Raw genomic sequence first — 26,599 nt, 5'->3', positions numbered from 1 at the left:
CCTTGGATTTGAAAATAAAAACCAGTCAGCTGGGAAAATGCCTTTCTGTCTGCCAGAAACTGCCTTCACCTTGAATGCTGGGAATGGCTTCCTTCAGGACAAGATCTAGGGAGTGGGAGGAGGGGCCCAGGAATGTCCAGATTGCAGCATTTGATAGAACCTGAGGCAGCCCATCCTGCCTTTGGAACCCAGGAGGGTGGAATTTGAGCCCTATTTTCCCTCTTGTCCCTTCCTGCTCCTGTCTGGGGTAAGCCACACACCTGGGTCCCAGAACCTGGGCCACTTCACCTGGGCCCCAGAACTCAGCATCCATTGACAACACCTGTTGTCAAGACCTTCACCCCACATTGACCTTGAGAAGGGCCTGTAAGAACTGTGTCCTCAGGAAAGGCTCCCGGCCAAGCAGGAAGCTGGGAAGTTCGTCACAGGGCACAGGGGGTAGGAACACTGTCTGCGTAACTGGGCAGAGAGAAAATGTCAGTGTCCCGATGGAAGAAGCAGGCAGAGCTGGCCAGCATCAGGCCCTAGCCATCACAACTGCTGGCAGCCTGAGCAAAAGCTACAAAAGCCACTTGTCCTACCTGATGTGTGTGTTCACGGCTAAGAGCAACAAGTGCAAAGCAAGAAATGGGAACAGTGACATGTTGGAACAGGGCTGACGCACCAGTGCCAACTTCCAGGACTTCTTCCTGGCTGCAGATCACTGCCGGAAACCAAACCCACTTGAAGAAGTTCCTGGCATCGAGTGCGGCCTGGAGCAAGTCTCACCTGTGTGAAGGGTTCGCGGAGGCTCCTGCACGGCCATCAGACAACGGGCTGTTAGAGCCACGGATGAGGCAGACAGTGCCCTGTGCTGGGCTCTGTGCAAGCCAAGGAGGGCCTGCAGGAGTCCCCGAGGGCACTGGGCCCAGCCGAATGAGAGGGGGTTGGGCATCAGCAGGTGAACACAGTCCCCAGTATCTGAGGCATTTGAAAGGATGCCTAGCACATAAGTAACCCATCTGCTAGTAGACAGGAAATCAGACCAGTAGCTAAAAGAGCAGCACAAAATGAGTCAAAAAGTGAGGGACAAACATAGAAGGACTGCACTCATTTGTGGAATATAAAGTAACAAAATGGGAGACTAACACCCAAGGATAGTAGAGATAAGGACCAGGAGGATTGCCCCATGGCTTGGAAGCTGGTCTCATGTGATGGGGGAAAAGGCAGCTCAGATAGAGAAGGGACCACCAAGTAAAGGATGCTTAGAGGGCCCGCTCAGGAAGGGAGATGTCTGCTCAAAGTAGTCTATAGACCGAACATGATGGCCACTTAATACCTGCACTGCAGACCACAACACCCTAAAGGAGACAGAGAGTTCAAGGGAATCAGCCTGCCACAGAGGGGGGTTTCGGGGATGGGAAATGGGGGTGGGGGGGATACTGGAAACGTTGGTGGTGGAGAATGGGTACTGGCGGAAGCTTGAGTGCTTGATCATTGTATGACTGAAACATAAGCACGAAAGTTTGTAAGTCTGTAACTGTATCTCACGGTGGTTCATTAAAAAATTAAATAAATAAATAAATAATTTTTTTAAATTAAAAAAATAAAAGAGCAGTAGAACCACCTAATGCAGAGGGGACAAAGGAGGGTCACCTAAGGAAGTGATGTTTACATTAAAGTCTGGGGGGTGTTGGGGATGTGACTCAGCGGCAGGGCTCTTGCCTTGTATGTATGAGGCCCTGGGTTCAACCCTCTGCATGGCAAAACCTAACTAAAGTCTGCGGGTTTATGCAAATGTGGAGGGACTGGGAAACGTAAGAATGTTCTAGATAATTATTAGAAATATGGGGAGAGCACTTCTTAAAGTATACACCAAGGCCCCAAAAACACAATACAGAAAAGACATCTGCACCCCTCTGTTCATTGCAGCACTATTCACAATAGCCAGAAACTGGAAACAACCCAAGTGCCCAAGAGGAGTGGATAAAGAAACCATGGCACATCTACACTTGGACTGCTTCTCGGCCATAAGAAAAGATGAAATCATGCCATTTGCTGCCACGTGGATGGATCTGGGGAGTATCATGCTGAGTGAAATTAGTCAGAGGGTGAGGGACAGACAAAGATAATCTCTTTTATATAAAGGATATAAAGAAGCATAATCGGAAAATAACAAATGCCCAAAGGCAATAGAAATGAAGAGCAGGAGAACAGGTGGGTCATCTGTCGAAAGCTTGGCCCGGGCGGGGTGGGAGTTTGGGCAGGGCAGGGAACGCCATGACAATGGTGCAGAGAATGGTCACTCTGGAGGAGGACAGGGTGCTAAAAGGAAGTACTGTGATTGCACTGATTACCTACTGCAACAGGATTGTAAACCACAGTGCTTAAAAGTTAAAAGAAAAATTTTTTAAAAAGGAAAAACACTTGCCATAGAAGCAGGCTGAGGGCAGGAGGGAAATTGAGGACACTGGTAAAGGGATTGGTGTTGGAACATTGTACGCCTGAAACTTAATCATGAATAACTTTGTAATTTCATAATTTATAAAAATTCAATAAAAATAATAACTTATAAGAAAGGAAATATAAGGCCTGAGAGATAGTATAGAGGGTAGGGTACTTGCCTTGCACATGGCTCTCTAGGGTTCAATCCCACCTATTTGGTTTCCCAAGCCCCTACAAGGAGAGACCCCTGAGCACAGAGATAGGAGTAAGCCCGGAGCACTGCCACATGTAACACAAAAATAAAAATTAAAAATAGTGTTCTAGGGCCAGCGGGTAGAGCGTCTGTCTTACATGTGGCCGACCTAGGTTCGATCACCAGCATCCCATATGGTACCCACCAGGAGTAATTCCTGAGTGCAGAGCCAGGAGTAACCCCTGAGCATCGCTGGATGTGACCCGAAAGACAAAAAAAAAAAAATAGTGTTCTAAGGAAAAGGAGAAAGAGAGCAAGAAGGAAAGTGCCTCCCATAGAGGGAGGCCAGGGGGTGGTGGGGATGGGGTGGTGGGGGATGATGTTAGGGAAACAGGGGACATTGGTGGTGGGAAATGTACACTGGTGGACGGGTGGGTGCTGGATCATTGTATGACTGAAACCCAATTATGAACAGCTTTGTAATGGTCTATCTCATGTATATTCGATTTAAAAAAAATCTTTTAAAGTAATGTGGAGTTCATGTCCAATTCAATTAGCTTAATCAATGGCTGAATAAATAGCAGTACTCCTACATTTAAAAAAAAAAAAAAGAATGTGGGGCTGGAGTGATAGCATAGTGGGTAGGGCATTTGCCTTGCACACGGCTAACCTGGGTTCGATTCCCAGCATTCCATATGGTCCCCCGAGCATCTCCAGGAGTAATTCCTGAGTGCATGAGCCAGGAGTAACCCCTGGGCATCACCGGGTGTGATCCAAACAGCAAAAAAATAAATAAATAAATAAGAATTTTCTAGATAATTATTAGAACAAGAATCCAGGGCTAGAGGTATGACTCAAAGTTGTAAAGCACATGTCTGGCATATGTGGGATCCTGAATACCATCCTGACACTACCTGGCCCCTGAACACACCAGCTGAGGCCCCAGGAGCCCCCGGCCTCAGCGAGGCCCGAGCACCCTGGAGCTGAAGCTTTGAGCGGGGCTAAGCACCCACGAAGGGCCCCAGCCCTCTCTAAACTCCCAAACCCCAGAAAATCATTTAAAATTAATAAGTAGAATTTGTAAGACTTTGAAGAGCTTTTAGAAAGGCGTTTAGCAGGGCTCTGGGTTTGTGGCAGAAGCACCTGTGGTGGGAAGGATGGGCAGAGGGAGTGTCTTCCGCTGAGAGGGAGAAAGCATCTGGCACCATTTGGGGCCCAGGTGCCACTGAGACAGATCAGGGGAGGGAGGGAGCCCTGGAAGCAGGTCTGAAAATCAGAAAGACGTTGCCTGAAGGTGTTTGGGGCATCTACAGCCTGCTGGAGCAGTAGTACCAAGGGCGGGGTATTTGCCTTGCACGTGATTAACCCAGGTTCCATCCCCAGCACCCCCCAGAGTGATTCCTGATGGCAGAACCAGGAGTAACCCCTGAGCATCCCCAAAAAACAAACCAAAGAACTAGCTGCTCAATTCTAAGCATAGGGGCACAGGAGACGACTAGGGAAAGCACTTGGAGGAGAGGAGGCAGCACTGATCAGGAGGTGGGGCGCAGGCTCCTCTGGATGCTGGCCGGGCCAGGCAGAAGCACCTGGGCCTGGGAGAGTTTTGCTCCTGTGCTGGCTGCCCTGAGGAAGAGAACTGTGGACTGAGCCGTGAGAGGAAGTAAGTAGCGGCTGAAGGGTCAGGAGTCACATGTTTGTGTCTTAAATTTGGGGAGCGGGGGCTGGAGCGATAGTACAGGAGGTAGGGCATATGCCTTGCACATGGCTGACCCAGGTTCGATTCCCAGCATCCCATATGGTCCCCCAAGCACCTCCAGGAGTGATTCCTGAGTGCAAAGGCAGGAATAACCCCTGTGCATCACGGGGTGTGACCCAAAAAGAAAAAAAAATTGAGGGACCAGCAAGTCCCAATCACCAAAGTTTCGTTCATTCAAGGAAGACTGTAGAAGGGAGCCACGTCCGCTAGCTCCCCACCTCTCCCAGGGAAGTGTGACTTGTTCTGGGGCCACAGCCAAGCCACGTGGCCACAGAGTCTGCCTGTGGCTGTGTGCCTTTGAGCCCACTTGGAAACACTGTGGGAAGAACTGCTGCACCTCAAAGGCCTGGAAGATTCTCGAGGGAGCCCCTGCTCTGAAATCCAAGTGGAAAGACCACTACTCCTCTCCTCTGGAGTCAGCTGGCAGCTCCCACTTGGTGCAAAAAGCAGTGAAATGACCTGCCCCAGGACCTGCCTCCAGTTAGAATCACCCCCTACCGGCAGAATCCATTTGTTTGTCTGGGAGCAAAACTTGGCGGTGCGCAGAGCTTTCTCCTGCACTCAGGGGCCCCTCCTGGTGAGCTTGCAGGACCTTATGGGGTGCTGGAGATCGAACCCAAAGTAGCTGCATGCAAGGCAAGGGCCCTCACCACTGTACTATTGCTCCAGCCCCATTCACAAAGTCTGTCATATCCCCAGAAGCAGAGAACAGTCCGACCTCCACCACCACCCCAGTTCCTCCTCCCCTAATTTCAATCCTTCCCTCCAAAGTGAAAAACCTTTGTTCCTGGGTCAGAGAGATCATACAGGGGTTAAGACACTTGCATGAGGCAGACTCAGGTTCAATCCTTGGTACTTCATGAGAGAAGAGAGGTGGGAAAGGGAGGGATGGGGAGGGAAGGGGAAGGGAAGAGGGCAATGGGTAAGGAACTTGCCTTGTACATGACTGATGGGGGCTTGATCCCCAGCACTACCTATGTTCCCTCAAGGAAAGGAGTAAGTCCTGAGCACAGCCATATACAACCCAACCTTCACACACACACACACACACACACACACACACACACACACACACAACTATTCCTAACCTGATCATAGAGGAAGACAGTTTTACAATGACATCTACTTAACTGCAAATTCTTTTCTTTTTTTTTTTTTTTTGGCTTTTTGTGTCACACTCGGTGATGCTCAGGGGTTATTCCTGACTCTGCACTCAAGAATCACTCCTGGCAGTGTTAGGGGGGACCATATGGGATGCTGGGATCTAACCCGGGCCAGCCACGTGCAAGGCAAACGCTATACTATCACTCTGTCCCCTAACTTCAAATTCTTGCTCTGTATCTCCCAACTTTTTCCCACCCAGCTATCCACTGCTAGGACAGCTGCATGCCCTGTCCTTCCCACCATGGGGTAGTTACACACACACACACACACACACACACACACACACACACACACACCACCTCCTTCAGAGATTATACCAGGCATCACAGAAGTCACAGTACATACATACATACATACACACACACACACACACACAAACATCTGTGCCAGGCTCAGCTCCCTCCCACCCCACTCTGTCTCCTGGATACCTGGGCACAAGCGTGAGCCAAGAGCCACTTCATCCTCAAATATTTTTTAATAAATAGACAAAATCCACTAGATTGATGCAGCAAACTAAGGTCAGAGGAGAAGGGTACTAGGGAGGGAAGAGCCCCTGAGTCTGCGAGACGACCTCGTCCCCAAAACTCCAGGCTAAGGCACTTTCGGGGAGTCCAGCCCTTGGGGTCCTGTGTGACTGGGAGAGGGAAGAACGAGTATCTGTCCTCCCCGACTTTGCATCAGGACGCCGCCACCTCCTCTCCCGACCCCACAGTTCACCCTTGACATAGCCACTCTCCTCTCACAGCCTCTAATGGGGTCTTGGGGGTGGTCGTCACGGGGGAGACGTCTATGCCCCCAAGGAAACATCCTGCCAAGTTCTGCTAGACAGCAGAAACCTGCGGTTCTGTCCTCATCCCGAGGGGGCGGGAGTGGACTGCAGGTTGACACAGAGGATGCTAGGCGGTGGCTGGCATCGGGTGTCTATCGGTGCCCAGCTCAGGGTGGCCATCAGCCACGTGGATGAGGTGTGCGTCCAGGCCCTCCCGCCGGGGACTGCCCCAGTTGTTCCTCAGGATGGTACCCTTCTTCTCCTCCTTGAACTGCTGTCGATCTTCCAGCGGGATCTTCACTGCGTGGTACTGGGGCACGGTGGCCTCGGGATGCCGAGCCCGCTTGAAGAATCCCATCTGGAAGGACACCAGGTCAGCCATGAGAGCCCAGCCACAGAGCCCGCCCCACCCAGCTCCTTGTTTCCACCAGGCCTGGGACGGAAAGAGGCAGTAATGCAGAGAGGACAGAGGCTGGTCAGCACCAAGAACAGAAGAAAGCAGTCTCAGAGCACCAGATGAGTACCAGGTGCCCCAAGTCTTCACAAGAGAAAGACTGATTGGGAGTCCAGTGCATAGCATCGAGGTTTCCCCCCACTACCCCCCGCACATGGAAGAGAAGGCTGAAGTTGAAGGACATCCAGGCTGCTGACCCCAGAGGTGTCTGTCCACCCACCATGCTCTAAGAGAGCCATTCGCATCTCCAGAATCCAGGGGAAGGGACTGGAACAATAGTACAGGGAGTAGGGAGTTTGCCTTGCACACGGCCCACCCGGATTCGATTCCCAGCATCCCATATAGTGCCCCAAGCACCACCAGGAGTAATTCCTGAGTGCATGAGCCAGGAGTAACCCCTATGCACCGCCAGGTGTGAACCAAAAAGCAAAAAAAAAAAAACAGAATCTAGGGGAAAACACAGCTTCCAAGACCCCTGCATGTTCCAGATGCTTCCGCCCTAGCCTTAGACATAAAGGACCTGGGCAGGGTGCTCTCCGACAGGCACATGGCAGCCTGGCCCCTTTCCAAGTCACGTGTATGCTGGGCCTGCCACAGAAAGTAGGAAAGGGGGGGCCTCCACACAAACACGCAAACACCCCCAGACTCTACCACGCTCAGATCACAGGGCACTGCCTTGCATACGTGTCTCTGCAGACTCAGGCCTGGAAGAAAAGGCACGTGGGGCACCACCCAGCACACCCGCATGCTCACGCACCAGGAGCCGCCCAGCCCGCTGCTCACCTCCACCTGGGAGTAATTCACTGACATGCAGGAGACTCGCACCAACCCGTGCAGTCCTGTCTCTTCCCCAGGCACATACCTGGTCCCCTAAATTCTCCAAGTTTCTGCTTCCACTCACACATACCAACATACATGCATACCACACACACCAGTTACCCCACAGTCCCCGGAACCCCAACTTTCACGGCTGAGGGCTGCACGGCCAGATGGGCATGGTGATGGTTGGTGGGGAAAGATGAGCACTGGCTGCTCCAATGGAAGAAGCCACACAGGGGGAGGGGCTGCAGCGATAACACAGTGGGTAGGGCATTTGCCTTGCACGCGGCCGACCCATGTTTGATTCCCAGCATCCCAAATGGTCCTCCAAGCACCACCAGGAGTAATTCCTGAGTGCAGAGCCAGGAGTAACCCCTTTGTTTCGCCCGATGTGACCCAAAAAGCCCCCCCCAAAAAAAGAAGTCACATGGGAGCATCAGGGGAAGGAGAAAGAGAGGCACAGGGAGGGGAGACTAAGGAAGGATGGGGTCTTCTCTCCACTGCTCCCCCTCCACAGGCACAGGGAGGAGGGGCACCGTCTCATGAAGCAACCATCTCCCTTAAGACTGATGGGGTTTCCGGCGGCAATTTCCTCGCAGAGGCCTGGGCAACAGTGACCCACACGTGTCCACGGCTGACCCTGGGCATCATGGGGCCCGTTCTCCAAACCGCCCCCAGGACAGGCCTGGTTCTACAGGGCTGAAGAAGGGGCAGTTCTCTGAATTGTCGTGTGCATGAGCATCCATGCATGTGTGTGTGGGTGTGTGTGTGTGTGTGCGTGCTTGTGAGCTTGTGTGTGTGTGTGTGTGTGTGTGTGTGTACAGTCTCCCAGCCAGTTAAATCAGCCACACTTCCTGCCACCACACTTTGCCTCCTGTGGCCCAGGCCCCACTTCATCTCCCACACCCAGCTCCTACACCCCACCCCCACTCCCTGCCCCCCCACACTCCTGCTCCCAAGCCTTCCCTCCCTAAACTCCCAGAACACTCATCCCTGAGTGCCTGCTCGCCTCCCACATGGGGCTGGCCATTGCGGATGCATCTCTGGTCTCTTTCTAGAACATCTAGAGCCCCTGCGCCATACAGGGTAAGTGCTCAGAGCAGAACTGTGACCAGAAGGAGAAGGTGGCTGAGAGGATGATCCCAACCCCTAGGGGCCCCCACCTGCCCCAGGCCTCACCTTCCATAGCAGCAGCACCAACAGTGCCAGCACCAACAGCCCGGCCAGGACCGCCAGGAGGATGACCCACCAGGGCACTCCCTCTGCCACCACGGCCACAGGGTCCAAGTACACCATCACAGGGATCTGGGGAGAATGGCATGGATGAAGCAAAGAGCCAAGCAGAGAAGAGACGCCCCCACCACCAGTGTCACCCCCAGCTCACCACCGTGCTGGCATCTCTGAGCAGCAGGTTCTTGATAGAAGACTTCACTGTGATGTTGGCTCGGACGATCACCTCCAGAGACTTCACCGCTGAGTACTCCTGAGGGGACAAGGATGGAGACTTGCCTCCTGAGTACCTCAGCCCCTCCATGGCCCCCAGTTCGGGAAATCGGGACTGGAATGATGGCCATTCACACAGAGGGTGTTTCTGCCCACCTGGGGATAATAGCCTCTAGACGGGGAAAACGCAGGAGACGCGAGACCCAGAAGGGCTGTCGGGGAAGAGGATGCCCTTCCGGCTGCCCAGCCCTCTCTCACCTCCAGGAAGGTGCTGTTCCACAGGCGGCCCCAAACTTTCAGCACAGCCACACGGTCAAAGCTATACAGCGGACAGCTGAACACCATGCAGGAGGCCGTGCCCCGGGCGCAGTCCTGCGGAGCACAGCGGCAGGGTTTGCGAGCACTCGACGCCCCTCCTGAGGCTGCCCAACTCCCTCACTGACATGGCCACGGAGACCCAGACCCGGCCTGGAGCCTCCTCTTCCTCTCGGTAGCCCCCACAGAAGCCTGACAAACCACAGTCAACGAAGTCAGGCTTCCTTACGCAAAGTGACTTTTTGGTCCTGAAAGGGAACCAAAGACTCCCCAGGAGCTCTCAGAGGTGATTACAATCATTCTGCCTTCTGTAAAATGGGGTGTTTGGGGGCCCAGGGAGACAGCTTAGAGGGCTGGGGGCATGCAGGAGCCCAGAGATCAATTCCCAGCACCTCACGGGCTCCTGAACACTGGGCCAGGAAGTCGTGCCTAAAGATTCCTGGGCATGGATGTGTGTGTGTGTGTGTGTGTGTGTGTGTGTGAGAGAGAGAGAGAGAGAGAGAGAGAGAGAGAGAGAGAGAGAAGGGTACAGAGAAACCAAGCCCAGAGCCTCAAAGCAAGTGTTGTACGGTCACTGAGTCTCATCCCTGACCCTGCTCCTCCAAACACGAAGAGCAGTAATCTAACGTGTTGAACTCACTAGTAGCGGTCAGCTGCCCTGCTCTGCCCAGATGGGCAACAAGGGGGCCTGTGGCCTCAGCAGTCACTCCCCAGGGTGTGGCGAGAACATTCTTGCCCATTGGCCCCCGGAGTCAGACCACAGAGGTCCTCAGTCCCACGCCCCATAGCATCCCGGATCACCCACCTCATTCCACCACGGACCCCGGCCTCTAGCCGCACACGTGTGCCCGCCCTCACCAGGGTGATGTTTTTCTTCTTCTCCGCAGAGGACACGGGCCACCAGGATGTGCTGGGCTCCAGCCGCTCCTGAGGCACCGGCTGCTCGGGGGGCTCCAGCTCCCGCCGCCTCCTATCCCTGCTGTCTACATCCTGGAAGCAGGGAGGGGGCCCCCAGCCATGCTGAGCCGACATCTCCTCCCCACCCCAGACCCCAGCATCCCTCCCAAAGGCTGACCGCCCCCCCACCGGCACCCGCCAGCCCGGACCTCACCAGGTGGAGGATGTTGGGCCGAGGGGAGCAGAGCCCCTTCTGCCCGGGACCCTGCCCGCCCTCCAGCTCCACCCGCACGGGGTACAGCAGCCACTTCCCGTTGGCAATCTCGTGTGGCCACATGATGTTGAGGAAGGCGGAGCCCAGGGTGTTGAGTGACTGGCCTTGGTTGGAGACCTGCGGGCCAGGGGCAAGAAGGACTTGAGCTCAGTTTCCAGCCCAGGTGAGAGAGGCCTTGGGACCCCATGGCCATGAAGACCCAAGAGGCACACTGGGGGCAGGAAAACCCAGAGCTGTCTCTGGGAGGGGAGGGAGACCCGTACAGAGTGAAGTTCTGAGTTGTGAGTACGAGCATCAACCCACTGTCATGCCCCTGCAGACACCCCCAGCAGAGAAACTTCTGGGCTGCCAGGGCCTCCTGCCAGCAGCAGAGAAGATGCAGTAAAGGATAACCAGGACACCAATCACCCTGGCCCCAGCATGGCCCTTGCTCACAGGTGCTGGACTAGACACCAGCCTGCCCTCCAAGGACAGAGCCCTGCCCTCCTCCATGCCAGAAAGAGAGGAGAGGGCCGGAGTAATAGATAGTACAGCAGGTAGAGCATTTGCCTTGCATGCAGTCGACCAGGATTCAATCCCCAGCTCCCCTATGGTCGCCCAAGCCTTACAGGAGTGATCCCTGAGCACAGAGCCAGGAATCAGCCCTTGAACATCGCCAGGTAGGGCCTCAAACAAAAATTATTTCATTTTAAAAAGAGAGAGAACCATGAGGGGCCACCAAGCAGGTGCTTACCGTGACCTCGTACTTGACCTTGCTGCCCACATCCCGTTCGGACTTCATGGCACTCTCACCTCTCACCACGCCCGAGAAGAAGAGCTGCTGGGGAATGGCCACCCTGGGGTGGACCGTCAAACAGGGTTGAGGAGAAGGCCCGGGCATGGCTGAGGCGGGGGTGAGTGCACAGGGCCCAGGCAGCGTTTGAGAAAGACAATACCTGCCCCCCACACACAAACACCCTCCCCAAAGAAGGTGCCCATCTGGTCAGGGCTTACCCTGTAATGGACAGCGGCAGTTCAATGAAGACCCGCGCACGGGCAAAGGCCGGATGTAGCTCCTGCTCGCTGATCCTGACATGAGGCAGGGGCAGAAGTGGACAGTGAGGAGTGAGGGGCACACGGCAGCGCCCCTCCAAGGATCTCTAGTCCAGATGCCCTCAGCGGCCCCACCAGGCTTACGTGGCCAACAGTAGCTCCACCTCCAGCTCTGTAGTCTCAATGGTTATCCCAGAGGTGCTCAGGATGAGGTAGAAGGTGACCTGGGGTGAGAGTGGAAGGAGTCACCAGGGAAGGCCATGGGCGAGCAGGTTGGAGAGGGGGTCAGACAGGGACCAACCTGGGCGTCCCTCTTCATGGGGCTCCCCAGCTCACACTCAACACGGGAGGCATTCTCATTGGACTGGCACAGAGACTTCTCCTGGAACGGGGGGAGAAGGGTGAGTGGGCTCCGGTTTCTGGGGCACCCCCAGCCCCAGGGGCCCAGCCCTCCCTGTTCAGGTCCTCACCGCAGAGTCCAGGGTCCGGACCCCCGAGTAACGCAGAGAGTCAGGGAGGGTGACCAGGAGCTGGGCTTCATGAGCATCGTCCCCATCGGCCTGGGGCTGGGCAGGGTCGGAGGGCAGGTTGGTGACGGTCAGCTCCAGACCGATGTCTGGCTGCCCACTCAGGGCAAACAGGGCAGTGGCCCCATCTGCATCCCTGCAGAGTCAGAGCCCACTCACTTAGAGGCTCACGCACCGCCCGCGTCCCTCCTGGCACGGGTGCCCACCCCCCCGTATTCAGCCTCTGGCCCAGCCCCCGCTCAGGCCCTGCTCTCCCACTTACAGTGACTACCCTCAGGCTGGAGAAAGAGGACAGTGGGCACCATGATTTGCATGCAGGAGGCCCAGGTTCAGAACCCAGCCCCGTGTATGATCCCTCAATACTACCAAGAGTGACCCTTGAGCACTAAACTGAGTAGCTTCTAATCACCACCAGATGTAGCCCAGGTAAGGTAAGGTAAGGTAAAGGCCCTCCCGTTGATCGTCGATTTGCTCGAGCGGGCCCAGTAACGTCTCCATTGGAGACTTTGTTGTTACTGTGTTTGGCATATCGAATACTCTCGGTAGCTTGCTGGGCTCTCCGAGAGGGGCGGAGGAATTGAACTCAGGTCGGCCATGTTGGCCGCTTGTAAGGCGAACGCCCTACCCACTGTGCTATCGCTTCAGCCCAAACATGTAGCCCAAACATCAAAAAATAATAAATCAAGTAACTTAGGGTCAGAGTGTGGGCACGGCTTGCCCATAGTGGACCCAGAATTAATCCCTGGCATCGCACATGGTCCCCCAAGCCCACCAAGAGTGATCCCTGAGCACAAAGCCAGAAGTAAGCCTGAGCATTGCCAGGTGTGACGAGAAAGAAAGAAAGAAAGAAAGAAAGAAAGAAAGAAAGAAAGAAAGAAAGAAAGAAAGAAAGGTAACAGCCTGCTTGGCCTCCAGGCTTTCCCTATTGTGTGAGCCTGATCGTGACTCCTACCTCACAGGGAGGTACATGTAAACTATGTGCTCTGTTAGTTCATACAGGTGAAGGTCCCATCCCTGACCCTCATCTTGCAGCCCCTGGCCCCTCTGCTGCCCTCGGGAGGGGCGCCGCCTTCCCCCCACCCGCCACCTCCCTGGCCCTCACAGGGGCAGAGGCTGGAACTCCGTGTCGCTGATGCGGGCACAGAAGCGAGCCTGTACCAGCTGCAGGTTGCTCTGGCAGATTTTATCCTCACCACAGCCTTGCTTCAGGAAGTGGATCTGGAAAAAGAGCAGAGGAGCCAGGTCATTCCTGCTGGGCGAGGCAGAGGGCAATACTGAGGGTGAAGAGGAGATTCTACACCCCCTGTTCCCCACTCAGACTCCCGCTGCGTGATCACGAGCTGGCCACTCCGCCTTTCCCAGCTGTGGCAGGAGAATGGTACCATGAGGACCCAGTATAACTCCAATGAGGTCACATTTCCCAGAGCTACAGATTGGGAGGGTGAAGAGAAGGGAAGTGTCCCCCTTTTTCAGCGGCCATGAGAAACACTCCAAGAGTCCCACACAATTGACACAGGAAGGTCTTCTGTAAAGGAAAATACCTCGGGCCCTTAAAGACGTGGCGGGGGTTGAGGGGCAGAGAGACAGTACAGTGGAGAGGGCACTGGCCTTGCACACTTAGAACCGACCTGGGTTCTACCCCGCCCGGCATCCCATATGGTCCCCCAAGCCCTGCAGTAGTGATTCCTGAGGGCAGAGCCAGGAATAATCCCTGAGCATCACCAGGTGTGTCCCCAAAACAAACAAACAAAAAAAAAGAGACAGAATCCCGCAGCCTGGACCCCTACATGACTATATGGAACAGAGGAGTGCCCTCTGACCCTCTGACTAAGAACTTGTGGTCATCTATACCATCCTCCTCTTGAAGTTCAATTTGTTTCATACCTCAGACATGGTGGGGGGAGGGAGTATGACAGGAACATGAGGGGTGACAGGGACATGAGGGGTGACAGGAATGTGGCGAAAGTCACAGATGGCTTTGCAAGCTCTGGCTGTTCCTGGTGCGAGATCCCCAGTTCCTTTGCTGACTGGAACCCATGCTCACCTCCGCCCGGTGAGTGCTCGGCTGGTGGGCATTGAGGATGGGTGCCACAAGAGGCAACTCCTGGCCAGGAGCCTGTCGCCGGAGGCGAGGGGTCTGGAGACTATAGGACAAGGTCACCACAATGGCACGAAGTTTATCTTTGACATTCTCCTGGGAAGGGGAAAGATAGAGGTGACTATTGAACAACAACGGCCAGAACCTGCCCTAAGACAGCATCTGAAATTTGGACAGCAGCTTTGGAAGAGCAAGGAGACAAATGGGGCGTAGAGTGGGGAAGAGGGAGAGCAATGAGGAGCAAATTGGCCCTTGCAGGGCTGGGGAAGGAGGAGTCGGAGGAGGGTGGAGGCCCAAAGTCAGGATCTCCGAATGAGGCAGGAGTGTTAGGAAAGAAACTCAGGGAACTCCCGGGAAAGAGAATGTGCTGGGCTGGAGCGATAGCACAGCAGGTAGGGCATTTGCCTTGCACGCAGCTGACCCGGGTTCGATTCCCAGCATCCCATATGGTCCCCTGAGCACCAGGAGTGATTCCTGAGTGCATGAACCAGGAGTAAACCCTGTGCATCGCCGGGTGAGACCCAAAAAGGAAAAAAAAAAAAAAAGAGACTGTGCGATGTCAATGACCCTCAGTGTCCACCTGTAGCTGGAACACGGCATCTCCACAGACCCGGTCCTGCTGGTGCTTCAGCCTCACAGTTCCAGAGGCCTGGTGTTTGGGCTCATCCAGGCTGCGACTCAGGAAGGTGACGCGGGGCACCTGGCCCCGGAGCCTCCGATCTGTGTCCCCGTCTATCACGTAGTCCAGGACTGCGCATGGGGACAGAGGAGAGAGTCTGTGAAGGGGGTCGTGCTCCCGTCAGACATCTCTTCCCTGGGCGCTGCCGGGGGCAGTGGGAAGGGACCTCACTCACCCACGATGGGGCTGTAGCTGCTGGGGGTTGCTGTGTAGCTGAAACACACCTGCAGGTCCACACTGTCGGGGCAGAGGGGACCTCCAGAGTCAAGACCCCTGCCCAGCCGCCCTCTCCTGCCCCAGCCCCTCCCCTCGCTGGTCAGGAACAGAGACTGGGGTGGCCCCTGCCTTCCTTATCCTGCCTCACCAGACTGAGAGGCCGTCCATGCAGTTGGGCTGTTCCAGATCAATGGCTCGTGGGGTAATGAAGACCTCATGGGAGACGTGGAGGACGGGTCTGGCCCTGGAAACAGGATGTCGAGGGCTCAGAATCAAGAGTAAGAGGCCCAGGAAGGGGAGAAGCAACAGTATAAGTGGGTAGAGCATGTGTTTTACACTTGTCTGACCCGGATTCTAACTGCAGCATTTCACATGGTCCCCTGAGCTCCACTGGGAGACATTCATGACCTCAGAGCCAGGAGTAACCCCTGAGCATCACTGGTAGTGCCCTCCCTCCAAAATAAAGAGGTCCAGAAAGACAGCTCAGGGCCAGGGCTGGCTGACACGCAAAGGGCCCAGGTATGACCCCAGCATCACTGTGTGTGGCCCTGGTGGCCCCAGAGCCACTGGGCTCAGCAGCACCACTCCACCAACCTGAGCAACTGAACTGTGTGGCCCAGTTGGCCAAGGATGGCTGGAGAGGCTGGAAGAAACCTGAGCACCCTGAAGGACTTTCCCCCACAGAAAAAACTTTGGGCCAGAGTGGGAGTACAGTGGGCAGGGCACTTTCCTTGCCCATAGCCAGCCCAGATGTGATCCCCCACACCCCATGTGATCCCCCAAGCAATAATTCCTGAGTACAGAGCCAGGAGTAACCCCTGAGCATCACCAGGGGTGCCCCTCCCCACCAAAAGAAAAGAAACAGAAAGAGTCCGAAGAGGGAGAAGAGGGAGGCAGACCCTCCCCGGAGGTCTGGCACTGGAGTGGAGCCCCGGGGAAGAGGGAGGCCTGACCTGAATAGCACCACTGTGTCGGCCAGGGAGCCCACGAGCAGGTCAGGGTAGTGGTTCCCGTCCACATCCAGGCCTCCCGACAGAGAGTAGCCGAAGGTCCTCACGCTCACAGATTCGCCCTCCAGCACCTGCGGGACCGTCTGTCAGGGGTCCCAGCCCCAGCCCGTCTCCCCCCTTCCCTCCGCCCCGCAGCTCCCCTCACCTGCGAAGGCTCCTCCACAACCCCCAGGCTGCTCCCGTGGTAGATAAAGACCTTCCCATCCCCATCAAAGGGCGCCCCCACCGCAATATCTGCAGGGCGGGGAAAGGCAGTCAGACTTGGGGGGCGCGGGGAGAAGGCCCGAGGTCCCCGCTGAGATTCCACTTCCTACTTCACAGAGAGGCTGCTCTCCTCCTGCGCGTCCCAGCGCATGCAGTTCCCTCGTCCCTCCGCGTTGTACGGCTGAGAGAGGGCAAGGAGCTGTTCTACAGCCCCCGAGTAGAGCTCCCGTGACGCCCCTCCCAGAGCCCTCCCCACGGGCCCTGACCGCGGCCCCCACCCCTGCCCACCTCTACGCTGTCGCCAGGCCTACCTGGGAAGCCGTCTTGGTTGAGGTCCCCCAGGATGGCCAGGCTGATCCCGAACATGGAGTCGCGGGAGCCACAGATCCGGAGGGGGGAGATCCCGGCCCAGTGACCCTTCTGGTTCATGTACACATACACGGCACCCCCCAGCTCTTTCTGGCGCTCGAAGAAGAAGGGGGCGCCCACCACCAGGTCTGTCCAGCTACGGGGAAAGAGGGCCGGTCCATGGGGGGGACGCGGGGGAGTCGGAGGAGAGTCAGGAGCCCCTCCTCCCCTCCGCCCACTCTCACCCATCATTGTTGAAATCAGCCACGGCCAGGGAGTAGCCGAAGCCAGAGGTCAGGCGCTCCCCCCACAGCGTGACCTCGGGCACCAGGCGGCTGGCGCTGTCTTTGCGCAGAATGACCACAGCGCCCGTGTGGTTGGCACGGGGGGCCCCGGCCACGAAGCTCAGCTCCTCGGCCCGCACCAGACGCTTCTCCGAGTCGATGGAGAAACCTGGGTGCGGAGACTGGCCGTGAGGGATGCTGGCAGCACCAGCCCCACCCTGGAGCCCCCCACGCTCTCACCGCCAGAGCCAGACGCCCACCCGCCTCCAGCCCCGAGGCCCAGGCTGTGCCCCCGGGTGGGACGAAAAGAGAAAGACAAGGCAGGGGCCAAGTGCAGGGGCAGCGGGTGTGACCCGCCCCATCCCAGGGAGCCACGCCCCTCACATGCCAGGAGGCCCCAGACCCATCGGGGAAGCTTCTTTGTACCCACCATCCTGGCTGGAAGTGGAAGTCTGGGAAATAGGGGACATGACGGGGGACGCCTCACTCACCCACACATCTCCCAGGCCTCCTCTGCAGAGCGGTGCAGATGAGCCCAGAGAGGGGCTTCCAACACACAGGTGTCCCCACCTGTCCCTCTGGAGGACTCGCTACCCCCCCCCACACCCAGCACGGGTTCTGCCCCCTGGACCTTCCTGCTTGGGGACCCCCCTTTAATAACACCCTAGCTATACCCTGGGGTCACGATTTCTGGGACCTGGACATTGGTCCTAGCTCTTCCCTGGAGTTCGGGCCCAGCATTGTGTGTTAGGGGATATGGGCAGACGGAGGAGGCGGTGCCAGGTCCAGCCCCCAGGGCCCAGGAAGACGTGGGTGGCGCTTACAAACCTAAGTAGCTATTCAGGGCCAAGTCTCCGGCCAGTCCTGGGAGCCGGTCAGCGGGATCCAAACTTTTATACACCAGTTGGTCAGGGTCTGAGCTATCAATGTTGGTCACAAAGATCAACCCTGCGGTGGGCGGGGAGGGGGAGACACCGGGGTGCAGGGGGGACATCCAGGGCGGGGACCACGGGACAGAGCCCCACAGAGAGGCAGGAAGAAGGCGGAAGAGGAAGACGTGGGCGAAGAACGTGAGACAAAGGGCCAGAGAGAGAAGAATTGGACCAGGCGGAGAGAGAGCACAGAGACAAAAGGAGGGGAGCACAGAGGGGGAGGACAAGAGAGAGGAGCGCGGGTTAGAGCTGTCTGAGCCGCAGAGGGGTCCCTACCAAGGTAGCTGTTGGCAGGGACCGGGATGAGGCGGGGGTCCTGCTGCTTCTCGCCCCCCGCCTCGTAGGGCCCGTCGTCCAGGTGCGCCAGGTCCTGGGAGCCCTGCACAAAGAGCTCCACCCTGGCGGTGCCTGCAAGGACAGACCCGTTAGTGGCCGGGGCGGGGGTGCACAGGCTTCCAGCGGCCCCCAGGGCAGACCCTCGTCTCCTCCCTCCCCAGACACTGTCCCACTCACCGAGTGTCAGCTCAGCAGCGCGGCGTGCAGAGACGGGAGTGGGCGTGATGAGCCGGGGGCTGCAGCATGCAGGCCCCCGGGGGGCAGCCCCAGCGTGCGTGGGGGGGCTCATGCCAGCGTGTGGAGGCCATGCGAACCACACCCCCGTTCACGTGTGCCAGCATGACGGGGCAGCGTGAGGCAGTGCCCCAGGGCTCTTGGATGGGAAACTCGGTTGTGTGCCAAGTCACATGCTGCCCCCAGTCCCTCCTCCGAGGTCAGAGGACACCATGGCCTTTTCTCCCCTCCTCAAAGAGTGACTCACCCTTCCAGTTATAGGTGCCCGGGGCCCCGAAGAGAAGGTAGTGGTTGTCAGGGGAGAAGGCCGCAGCCGTGCCCTGCTGGCAGAACCCAAACTGCTCGTGGCCCTGGGGGCGCCCCTCGCAGAACTTCCATTCCCCCCCGTCCGGGTCATTGTGGATGGTCAGGTCCTGGCTCAGCACAAAGCAGCGGCCGATTATGTCCCGGGTCTCCAGGATCTGGTTCACTCGCTGCCGAGACTCATATCTGTGTGCACAGGTCTGGGTGGACGGGGGGGACACTAGGGGTCAGTTCATGTGTAGGCCAGACCTGCTGGAACCTGCACTGCCCCGTACAGACACATGCAGACACTGGTTCATGCAACGGAGGCATCACAAACACACACACACACACACACTCACAAATACACACACATACACACACATATACACACTCACAGTCACTATCACACATACACACACACACACTGGTACTGATACAGTCACACACACACACTCACTCACCTATGCAGGCACCTCCTGAACACCACCAGGCAACCTGGTACCCGGCAGATGCATACCCCACCAGCCTGCTTCCACCTACTCCCTTGTCCTAGCAGAAGGAAGTCCTTGCTCCAGACTGGGCCTGGGCACACAGGACTCAGGCCTCCGTGCTCAGGCCATACATGACTCTCCTCAACATGCCAGAAATGAGACCTTTGTAGGAGTCTCCCCCTTGTTGGCAGGGACTCCCTCCTCTCCGGCTCCCCAAGTATTGCTTGTTCTTAAAAGTCTGGCTCAAAATCATCTCAACAATGGGGAGTCTTGGGGCTGGAGCGATAGCACAGTGGGTAGGGCATTTGCCTTGCACACAGTCGACCCGGGTTCAATCCCCAGCCTCCCATATGGTCTCCAAAGCACCGCCATGAGTAATTCCTGAGTGCAGAGCCAGGAGTATCCTCTGTGCATTGCTGGGTGTGACCCAAAAAGAAAAAAAAAAATGGGGAGTCTTTTCTCTGTGCGCCTCACCAGGCCATGTGTGACCAGAAACAACTCTGACTTCACATTAATCACATACGGCCCCGCTGCCACCTGCATGAGTTACTGAGTCTGCGCATGTCAGTGAACAATACAGACAGAAACAGACAGTAAGTGCAGAACAGGAATCTCCCAAACTAGACAAGAGGCCATTTGAGTCCTGGATCAGGCTTTTTCCCATCTAAGTGTCTGTTCTATCCTCTCTCAGTCAGCAGCACAGTGGATGATGCTCAAGAAATTCTCAAACACTTGGACTAATGGTCAAATAAATAATTATATATAAATATATTGTAGCACTGTCCTCCCATTGTTCATTGATTTACTTGAGCGGGCCCAGTAACGTCTCCACTTTGAGACTTGTTGTTACTGTGTTTGGCATATTGAATACGTCACGGGTAGCTTGCCAGGCTTTGCCGTGTGGGCAAGATTCTCTCGGTAGCTTGCCAGGCTCTCTGAGAGGGGCAGAGGAATTGAACACAGCTCAGCCGGGCCGGCCGCGTGCAAGGCAAATGCCCTACCGCTGTGCTATCGCTCCAGCCCATATAAACATAAGGTAAAGGTAAAGGCCCTCCCGTTGATTGTCGATTTGCTCGAGCAGGCCCAGTAACGTCTCCATTGGAGACTTTGTTGTTACTGTGTCTGGCATATCGAATACTCTCGGTAGCTTGCCGGGCTCTCCGGGAGGGGCGGAGGAATCGAACTCGGGTCGGCCATGTTGGCCGCTTGTAAGGCGAACGCCCTACCCACTGTGCTATCGCTCCAGCCCCCCCATATAAACATATATATAAATATATATATATATCCATGGCCCGTGTCTGACATTCTATATCCCTGAGATCCCTGAGGTCCTAGGAATCAAACCTTCCAATAAGGCCAATCTGCATTCTATAAGCCTGCGTGTGCATGTGCCCAGACAGTCACAAGAAGTGATACTCACCACAATCTTGCCCCCGGGTCCCTGGCTCCGAAGGCTGACCCCCAACCACTGGTTTTCCTTGCTTTCCTTCTCCACATCAACTGGAGGCAGACACTGTACGTTAGAAGAGGGAAGAGGCAGCCAAGTCCCCTCCCCCCTCCTCCCAAGCTCCCACCCCACACCCCACGGCCCCCGCACCTTTCCCATCAATGTTCAGTCTGTGGCAGTCATTCACCTCCGAGCTGAGGGGGCAAGCGAAGAGACCTCCGGTGCGATTCGCCTGCTGCAGGGGCAGAGCCAGGGCCTGGGGAGCGCCCACCAGCAGCCTGCACAGTGGTGGGGAGAGAGGGACGGGAGGGAGTCAGAGGACTAAGCTCCACCTCCCTGGAGCTCCCTGGCCCATCCCCACAGTACCAGGAAGAGTTGAAGGATGCAGAGAATAGCAGCGTCGGTTTCCCAAAGTCTTGCAAAGGGCAAGTTAATATCCTCGGCCATGCCGCCATCACGTTACACAGGCACATCCTGTCTGGGTGCACTGCAAATGTGCTCACACATGTGCGCACACACACACACGCATGCACACATGCACACACAGATGCACAGGCGCACACACACGCGCCACACAGCTCTCATGTGCCAACCCAAGCAGCCCAGTCAGCCTGCTGGTTTGAATGAACCGCCTGCTCCCAGCACCTGTTCCTGACCGGGCCATCCCTCCCGCCCCTTGGCCCAGTCCCATGCAGTCCTCCTCCCCCCGTCCCCACCCCCGCCAGAGTTCAGTTGTTCAGAAATGCCAAGAATGCTGGGAGCCAAAGTAGCAGTAGCTACCCAACTGGTAGCCAGAGATGTCTGGGGGAGCAGCCTCAGAGGGCCAGCAAGAGCCTAGCAGGAGGCCTAGCAAAAATGAGACCCTGTTTGTCTTCCTTGAGGCCCAGCAAAGACCCCACCCAGAAACCTTGCCGCCCAGGACTCACTCCCCGCAAGGAGGCTGCATTTGCTTCTGCTTCTAATCCTAGTGCCCTGTGGCCTCCCACACCCTGAAGCCCCTTCCCATCCTTCTTTCTCCTCCCCTGATGCATGGTTTCCCCTTCCCTCCCACCCCCCGCCCCCTGCACCCACCCCCATCATTTCTCCTGCCTCCCCCCTCAGACACTTTCCCAGCTACAACTTTCTTGGCAGGACAATTTTCCATGCTCATCGCCAAGGCTTCTTCCCTGGGGGAGGACTGTGCTGGGAATGGAGGCTGCCTGGGTCCCCTGGGGCTGAACCCCCAGGCCAGGAGTGAAGGGGGGGGGGCGAGATGAAGTGACTTGGTGACCAACTTGCTCCAAGATCCTCTCTTGGCCCAAGGAGAGACTCAAAAGTGACAGCAGGGCCAACCACAGGGTCTCTCTCTCCCCCACCCTGCCCCTCAGTCTCTTTCGCTGGCTGCTGAGGCCCAAGGCCGTGCAGAGAGGCCTCCTTAGGGCAACCCGCCAGTCCTGATGGGGCAAAGGAGGAGGGCACAGAGTCGCTCTCTCTCCCCACAGCTCCTCCAGTCTCTCAGCAGCTGACATCCCGTGTCAGAGCCAGAATAGGGAGGGGCGGAGGGGTGGGGAGTGGCAGAGAAGAGAGCACACATTTGGCATTCATTAAAAACTACTCACTGGTCCAGAGCGCGTGAGCCCTGGGTTCAATCCCTGCCACTGCCTGGTCCCTAAAGCACCACCCAGTGCAACCCCAAAACAGCCAATATATTTTTAAGGTTTTTAATTAAAGTTATTTAGGGAGGATCCATCATTGGCCAAGCTCTGTGCCAGGCTCTGGTGGGACAATGAAGTCTTATTTACCAGCACCTACTGTGATCCAGGCCATGGGCAAGAGATCTGAGGAGCTATCAAGATCCCTGTTCTACCACAGGCCAGGCACCAGGCTGCGCAGTGACTCTTCATGCAGCCCTGTAGAACACTCATAGTGTCCTTTGGATACAGAAACACACTCAGAAAGTAAGCATGGGGGGTGGAGAGATAGTACAATGGGTAGGGTGTTTGCTTTGCATGCAGCCAACCCAGGTTTGATCCCTGGAATCCCATAGGGTCCCCCTGAGCTTCACCAGGAATGATCCCTAAGTGCAAAGCTAGAAGTAAGTCCTGAACACAGCCAGATGTGTTCAGGCCCAAAACATCAATTTGAAAAGAAAAAAGAAAAGAAATTAAGTGGTATGCCGAGTGCAGGCCCATTCTGTCTGCCTCCAACACCCAATGGCTGCCCATCTGCACACTGAGACCACTGATAAGAAGGAAGAGGGAAGGCCAGTGAGGGGACACCCAGAAGCAAAGGAAATAGGGGGGCGGGAGAGAGAGGGTACAGTGGGCAAGATGCTAGCCTTGTATATGGTCCATGAGGGTTGGTCCCTGGTATGCCCTATGGTCCCCCAAGCCCCACAACAAGTGATCCCTAAGTGCAGTGCCAGGAGTATGCCCTGAGCATAGCAAGATATGACCCAAAAGCCAACAAAAAAAGAAAAGAGTGGGGGGGCTGGAGTGATAGCACAGCGGGTAGGGTGTTTGCCTTGCACGCGACCCAATCCGGGTTCCATTCCCAGCATCCCATATGGTCCCCCGAGCATGGCCAGGAGTAATTCCTCAGTGCATGAACCAGGAGTAACCCTGTGCATCACTGGGTGTGACCCCCCCAAAAAAAAAAGAAAAGAAAAGAGTGGGCCAGAGTGATAGTACAGTGGGTAGGCACTTGCCATGCGCACAGCAGAACCAAGCTCGATCACCCAAAGCCTGTATGATCCTGCGAGCACGGCCAGGACTAATTCCTGAGTGCAGAGCCTGAAGTAACCCCTCAGTATTGCCCAGTGTGGCCATAAAAACAATAAAAGAATGAATGAATGAATAAATAAATAAATGCAATTGTTAAAAGAAAAATAAATCTATGGCCAACCTTCTAACAGGTCAGCTGTGCCCCTGACCACCAGAGACAGAGAAGGCCACCTACTGAGGACCAGGGCCACCTAGCTCATCTTTGTGCTGACCCCATAGTGGAGACCAGGGTGCCAGTAAGTGCTGAATCCGCACTTCAGTGGGCTCGCAGAGACACCCAGGTCCCCGCAGTGAGCACCAACTCAGCTCAACACGGAACACTCACCGCGAGGTCTCCCTGGACGGGAAGAAGGCTTGGAGAAAGGCCCATCCGAGGAAAGAAACTGAGCACGCAGGCAGGGAACAAACCCATCCAGCCTGGAACTAGAGTTCCCCCACACACCCGTCCACCCTGGAACTAGAGTTCTCCACTCCCTTCACCTCTGCCCCAGCCACGGTCCCTCCTGGCTTTATCCCACAGTCCCTGGCCACCCCAGGCTTCTGCACACAACAGTAGCCACAGCTGTGCCACTACAGCAAAAACCCGTTGACTGTTGGGGGCAGAGGGACTGCCTGGGAGCCTGGCTGAGTGCAGATGAAGCAGAAGCTCACAACCAAGCTACCTCTCAGCTCTCTCCAGGCTCCAGGCTCCAACTCAAGTCCAGCCCTCTCTGCCTCTCTCAAGCTGGGTGGCCCTCTGGGGAGGGCGCTGGGGCTGAAGGTTGGCTCAGCCTTGCAGTGCTCCAGCCAAGTCTTCAGCTCCAGTTTGCTGTAAGGGCGCTAAAGTTCTCCGTTTTGGGCGATCAAAGAGAAAGAAGACGAAGTACCAATACTTGCGAGCAGCACTCGCTCACTATGGGCCCGGCTGTAGCCTCAGCATTTTATGTATATTAAGAAATCTTTTAATCCCCACAACTCTGAGCAACAGGGCTACTGTTTATCTCCATCTTACAGATTGAAGGAAATGGGAGGGTGAAAGCACAGAGTGAGACAGTAGTACTAGGTGTGGCCTGTCCATCAGGAAGGCAACCTGCAACTCCAAACAGCAGGAGCCCAGGAGATACCTGGTCTCACGGAACCACCAGGTGGCAGAGTGCCCCCTACTGGAGCAATGGCAGCGTTAGGCAGGCAGACCCCCCCTGCGAATACCCCCAGCTTGGCTCTAGGAGACAAAAATCAGTGGTCCCTTCAGAGGGGGGGAGGGGGAAATGACAAGAGACGAAGCTATTAAAAATAACCTAGAATTTGCCTGCAAATAGCTGAGAGTTCAGCATGTCCTAAAAAGGCGTCTAGGACTGGAATTCTGACCAATGGAGGAAGGGGGGGTTGGGGGAGAAACGGACGTGAGGGAGGAAACGGAGAGAAGGCTGAAGGACAAGTCTGTGGCTTTCTACCTCTCGAAAGTTTGGGGGACCATTGACCCCGATCCCTGGTGGCAAGGATAATGGACTAAGAAAGATAAGAGCTGGCCCCACCCCCCCCCCACCTCACCCCTGAACCAGGGAAGAGAAATGAGCTCATGTCTCTCCCTTCTGCCCCCAGGCAGCAGGAGCTGGGAGAAGGCAGTCCCCAGGAGGATGGCATTGATCCTGTAATGGACACTTAGCGTGGTGTGGGCACTAGCGGAGGAGAGAAAAGGCCCTTGGCAGAAGGGGGCGGGGCGGCGCGTGAGTTGGTCTCCTTAGAATCTCACATCACACATGGAGCAGGAGCCAGTCACAAGGGAAGCCTGGACTCACACACCAGCGGGCCTGCTCCATGAGTCCTGCATTCTCAGAAAGATTGGAATCTTCTGCTTGCTCCTCACTCCTCCCTGCCTTCCCCAGACACTGCTGAGAAGCCTGAAGCTGGAAATTTCCCCAGCAGAAGGAAGGGGGACTGCCTGGCCAGCATCCTTTCTGCGTTTCTTTCTCCCTGCTGGCTACAACTTTTCGAGGCTCTGCTCTCCACCATGCTCTGAATCATCGGGAGCAGCCCCCTCCCAGGTGCCCAGTCCCCAAGCTGGGTCCCCGGTCCTGAACTGCAGAAGCCAGGTCTCTCCCGGGTGCCAGTGTCTTGCCCACTTTCACCATCCCCAGGCGACACTCCGCAGAAAGTGAATCTGGAGCTCTCTCTCTCTCACACACACACACACACACACACACACACACACACACACACCACCCAAGACACCTCCAAACCCTCAGTCCCTTTCCCCTCCTCCTGCCCTAAGCAGAGACAAAATTCCTCTGGGGGGGGGGCGTTCAGCCTGCTGGGAGAGACCCCCCGGAACTGAAGCAAGGATGCAAGTGACGGAGAAAAGCAAAACGAGCTCTTTTCTTGCTAAGCCAAGAACCTCGGTCTCCAGCCCACCCCCAAAGCCAGGGCCTGGAGGGGGAGCAGCTGAGGCCAGGTGGGGGTGTGGGACCGCCTGGGTCTCGGTGGGGTGGGAAACTGAGAGATGAAGGGGACTAGGGAAGAGGGGGTTGGGGGGCGTGGGCAATGTGGCTTGGGCATAAGGACGCCCGGCGGGCGCGGTCACTCACCAGCTCCGGGGTCGGGGCTGCAGCTGCCTGTGCAAAGCCACCGAGAAGCCGAAGAGGCTGCCCGGCTCGCCCTCCTTGGTCAGAGCGCCCACCACGTCCAGATTGAAGGCGGCGGCCCCCGGGAGAAGCAGTCCAGAGAGCAAGGAGCCCAGAAGGTAGCAAAGCACAGGGGGCCCCCGAGGGTCGCGGCCGGGAATCCGGGCCATGAGGGGCAGCCCGCCCGCGATCCTCGCAAGAAAACCGAGTCCCGAATCACTCCAGCTGGTGGGGTCGGGGGGGCCTGGTCTCCGCGGCGCGCTGGGCTTTCGGGTGGCAATCTCCCAACCTGCAGAGCGACCGCCAGTCTCGCCTGCACCGGCCAGGACACTGCAGCCGCCGCCGCAGCTCGGCGCCCGCTGAGCTCGGGCGCCCCGCCCCGCCCCGCCCCGCCCCGCCCCGCCGGCCCCGCCCCGCCGCGGCCCCACGCCGGCAGGTGGAGGCCCCCCGCAGCGCAGCGCCCAGCGGGACCCCGCCAGCGCCGGGGAGAGGCTCCCGCCTGCCTCTGATGGGGGCCAGAGGCGTGGCAGCGCCCAGGGACGGGTTAGAGGGAGGCCGCCCTGCGTGCCCCGGGCGCTGACTGCACCGAGAAGCCGCGGTGCCTGC

General features: G+C 56.7%; 1 protein-coding gene across 5 annotated transcripts; it reads right to left on the bottom strand.

The window, feature by feature from the left end:
• Positions 1-5,997: 5,997 nt before the first annotated feature.
• On the bottom strand, positions 5,998-26,233 carry ITGA7 (integrin subunit alpha 7). Of its 5 annotated transcripts, XM_056120305.1 has the most exons (26): positions 25,958-26,232; positions 20,782-20,909; positions 20,605-20,684; positions 18,656-18,911; positions 18,115-18,246; positions 17,735-17,854; positions 16,868-17,075; positions 16,586-16,779; positions 16,216-16,304; positions 16,014-16,141; positions 15,209-15,304; positions 15,020-15,081; positions 14,746-14,915; positions 14,112-14,261; positions 13,170-13,285; positions 12,011-12,203; positions 11,842-11,922; positions 11,685-11,764; positions 11,502-11,576; positions 11,242-11,344; positions 10,449-10,625; positions 10,196-10,327; positions 9,281-9,394; positions 8,964-9,062; positions 8,759-8,884; positions 5,998-6,664 (listed from the first exon to the last, which is right to left on the bottom strand). In XM_056120305.1, the coding sequence occupies exons 1-26, from the start codon at positions 26,161-26,163 to the stop codon at positions 6,434-6,436; spliced, it is 3,546 nt and encodes a 1,181-aa protein (XP_055976280.1). In that variant the 5' UTR covers positions 26,164-26,232; the 3' UTR covers positions 5,998-6,433. The 5 variants fall into 5 exon arrangements, with proteins under 5 accessions (XP_055976280.1, XP_055976276.1, XP_055976277.1 ...); XM_056120301.1 differs by lacking the exon at positions 17,735-17,854 and having other exon boundaries at positions 25,958-26,231; XM_056120302.1 differs by lacking the exon at positions 18,115-18,246 and having other exon boundaries at positions 25,958-26,231.
• Between the last annotated feature and the right edge of the window lie 366 nt (positions 26,234-26,599).

The sequence above is a fragment of the Sorex fumeus genome, unplaced genomic scaffold (assembly GCF_029834395.1).
Source record: "Sorex fumeus unplaced genomic scaffold, SorFum_2.1 ptg000042l, whole genome shotgun sequence".
Classification (NCBI taxonomy): domain Eukaryota; kingdom Metazoa; phylum Chordata; class Mammalia; order Eulipotyphla; family Soricidae; genus Sorex; species Sorex fumeus.
Note: the sequence above shows the minus strand (reverse complement) of the source record. Positions and strands in the feature narration are given on the sequence as shown.

Coding starts and splice junctions, on each gene's coding strand:
- ITGA7 (XM_056120305.1), bottom strand. CDS start 26,163: ATGGCCCGGATTCCCGGCCGCGACCCTCGGGGGCCCCCTGTGCTTTGC. Junction 20,685..20,781: donor ACTGAACATTGATGGGAAAG/GTGCGGGGGCCG, acceptor GTCTGCCTCCAG/TTGATGTGGAGAAGGAAAGC. Junction 9,063..9,280: donor GGAACAGCACCTTCCTGGAG/GTGAGAGAGGGC, acceptor TTGTCCCCTCAG/GAGTACTCAGCGGTGAAGTC.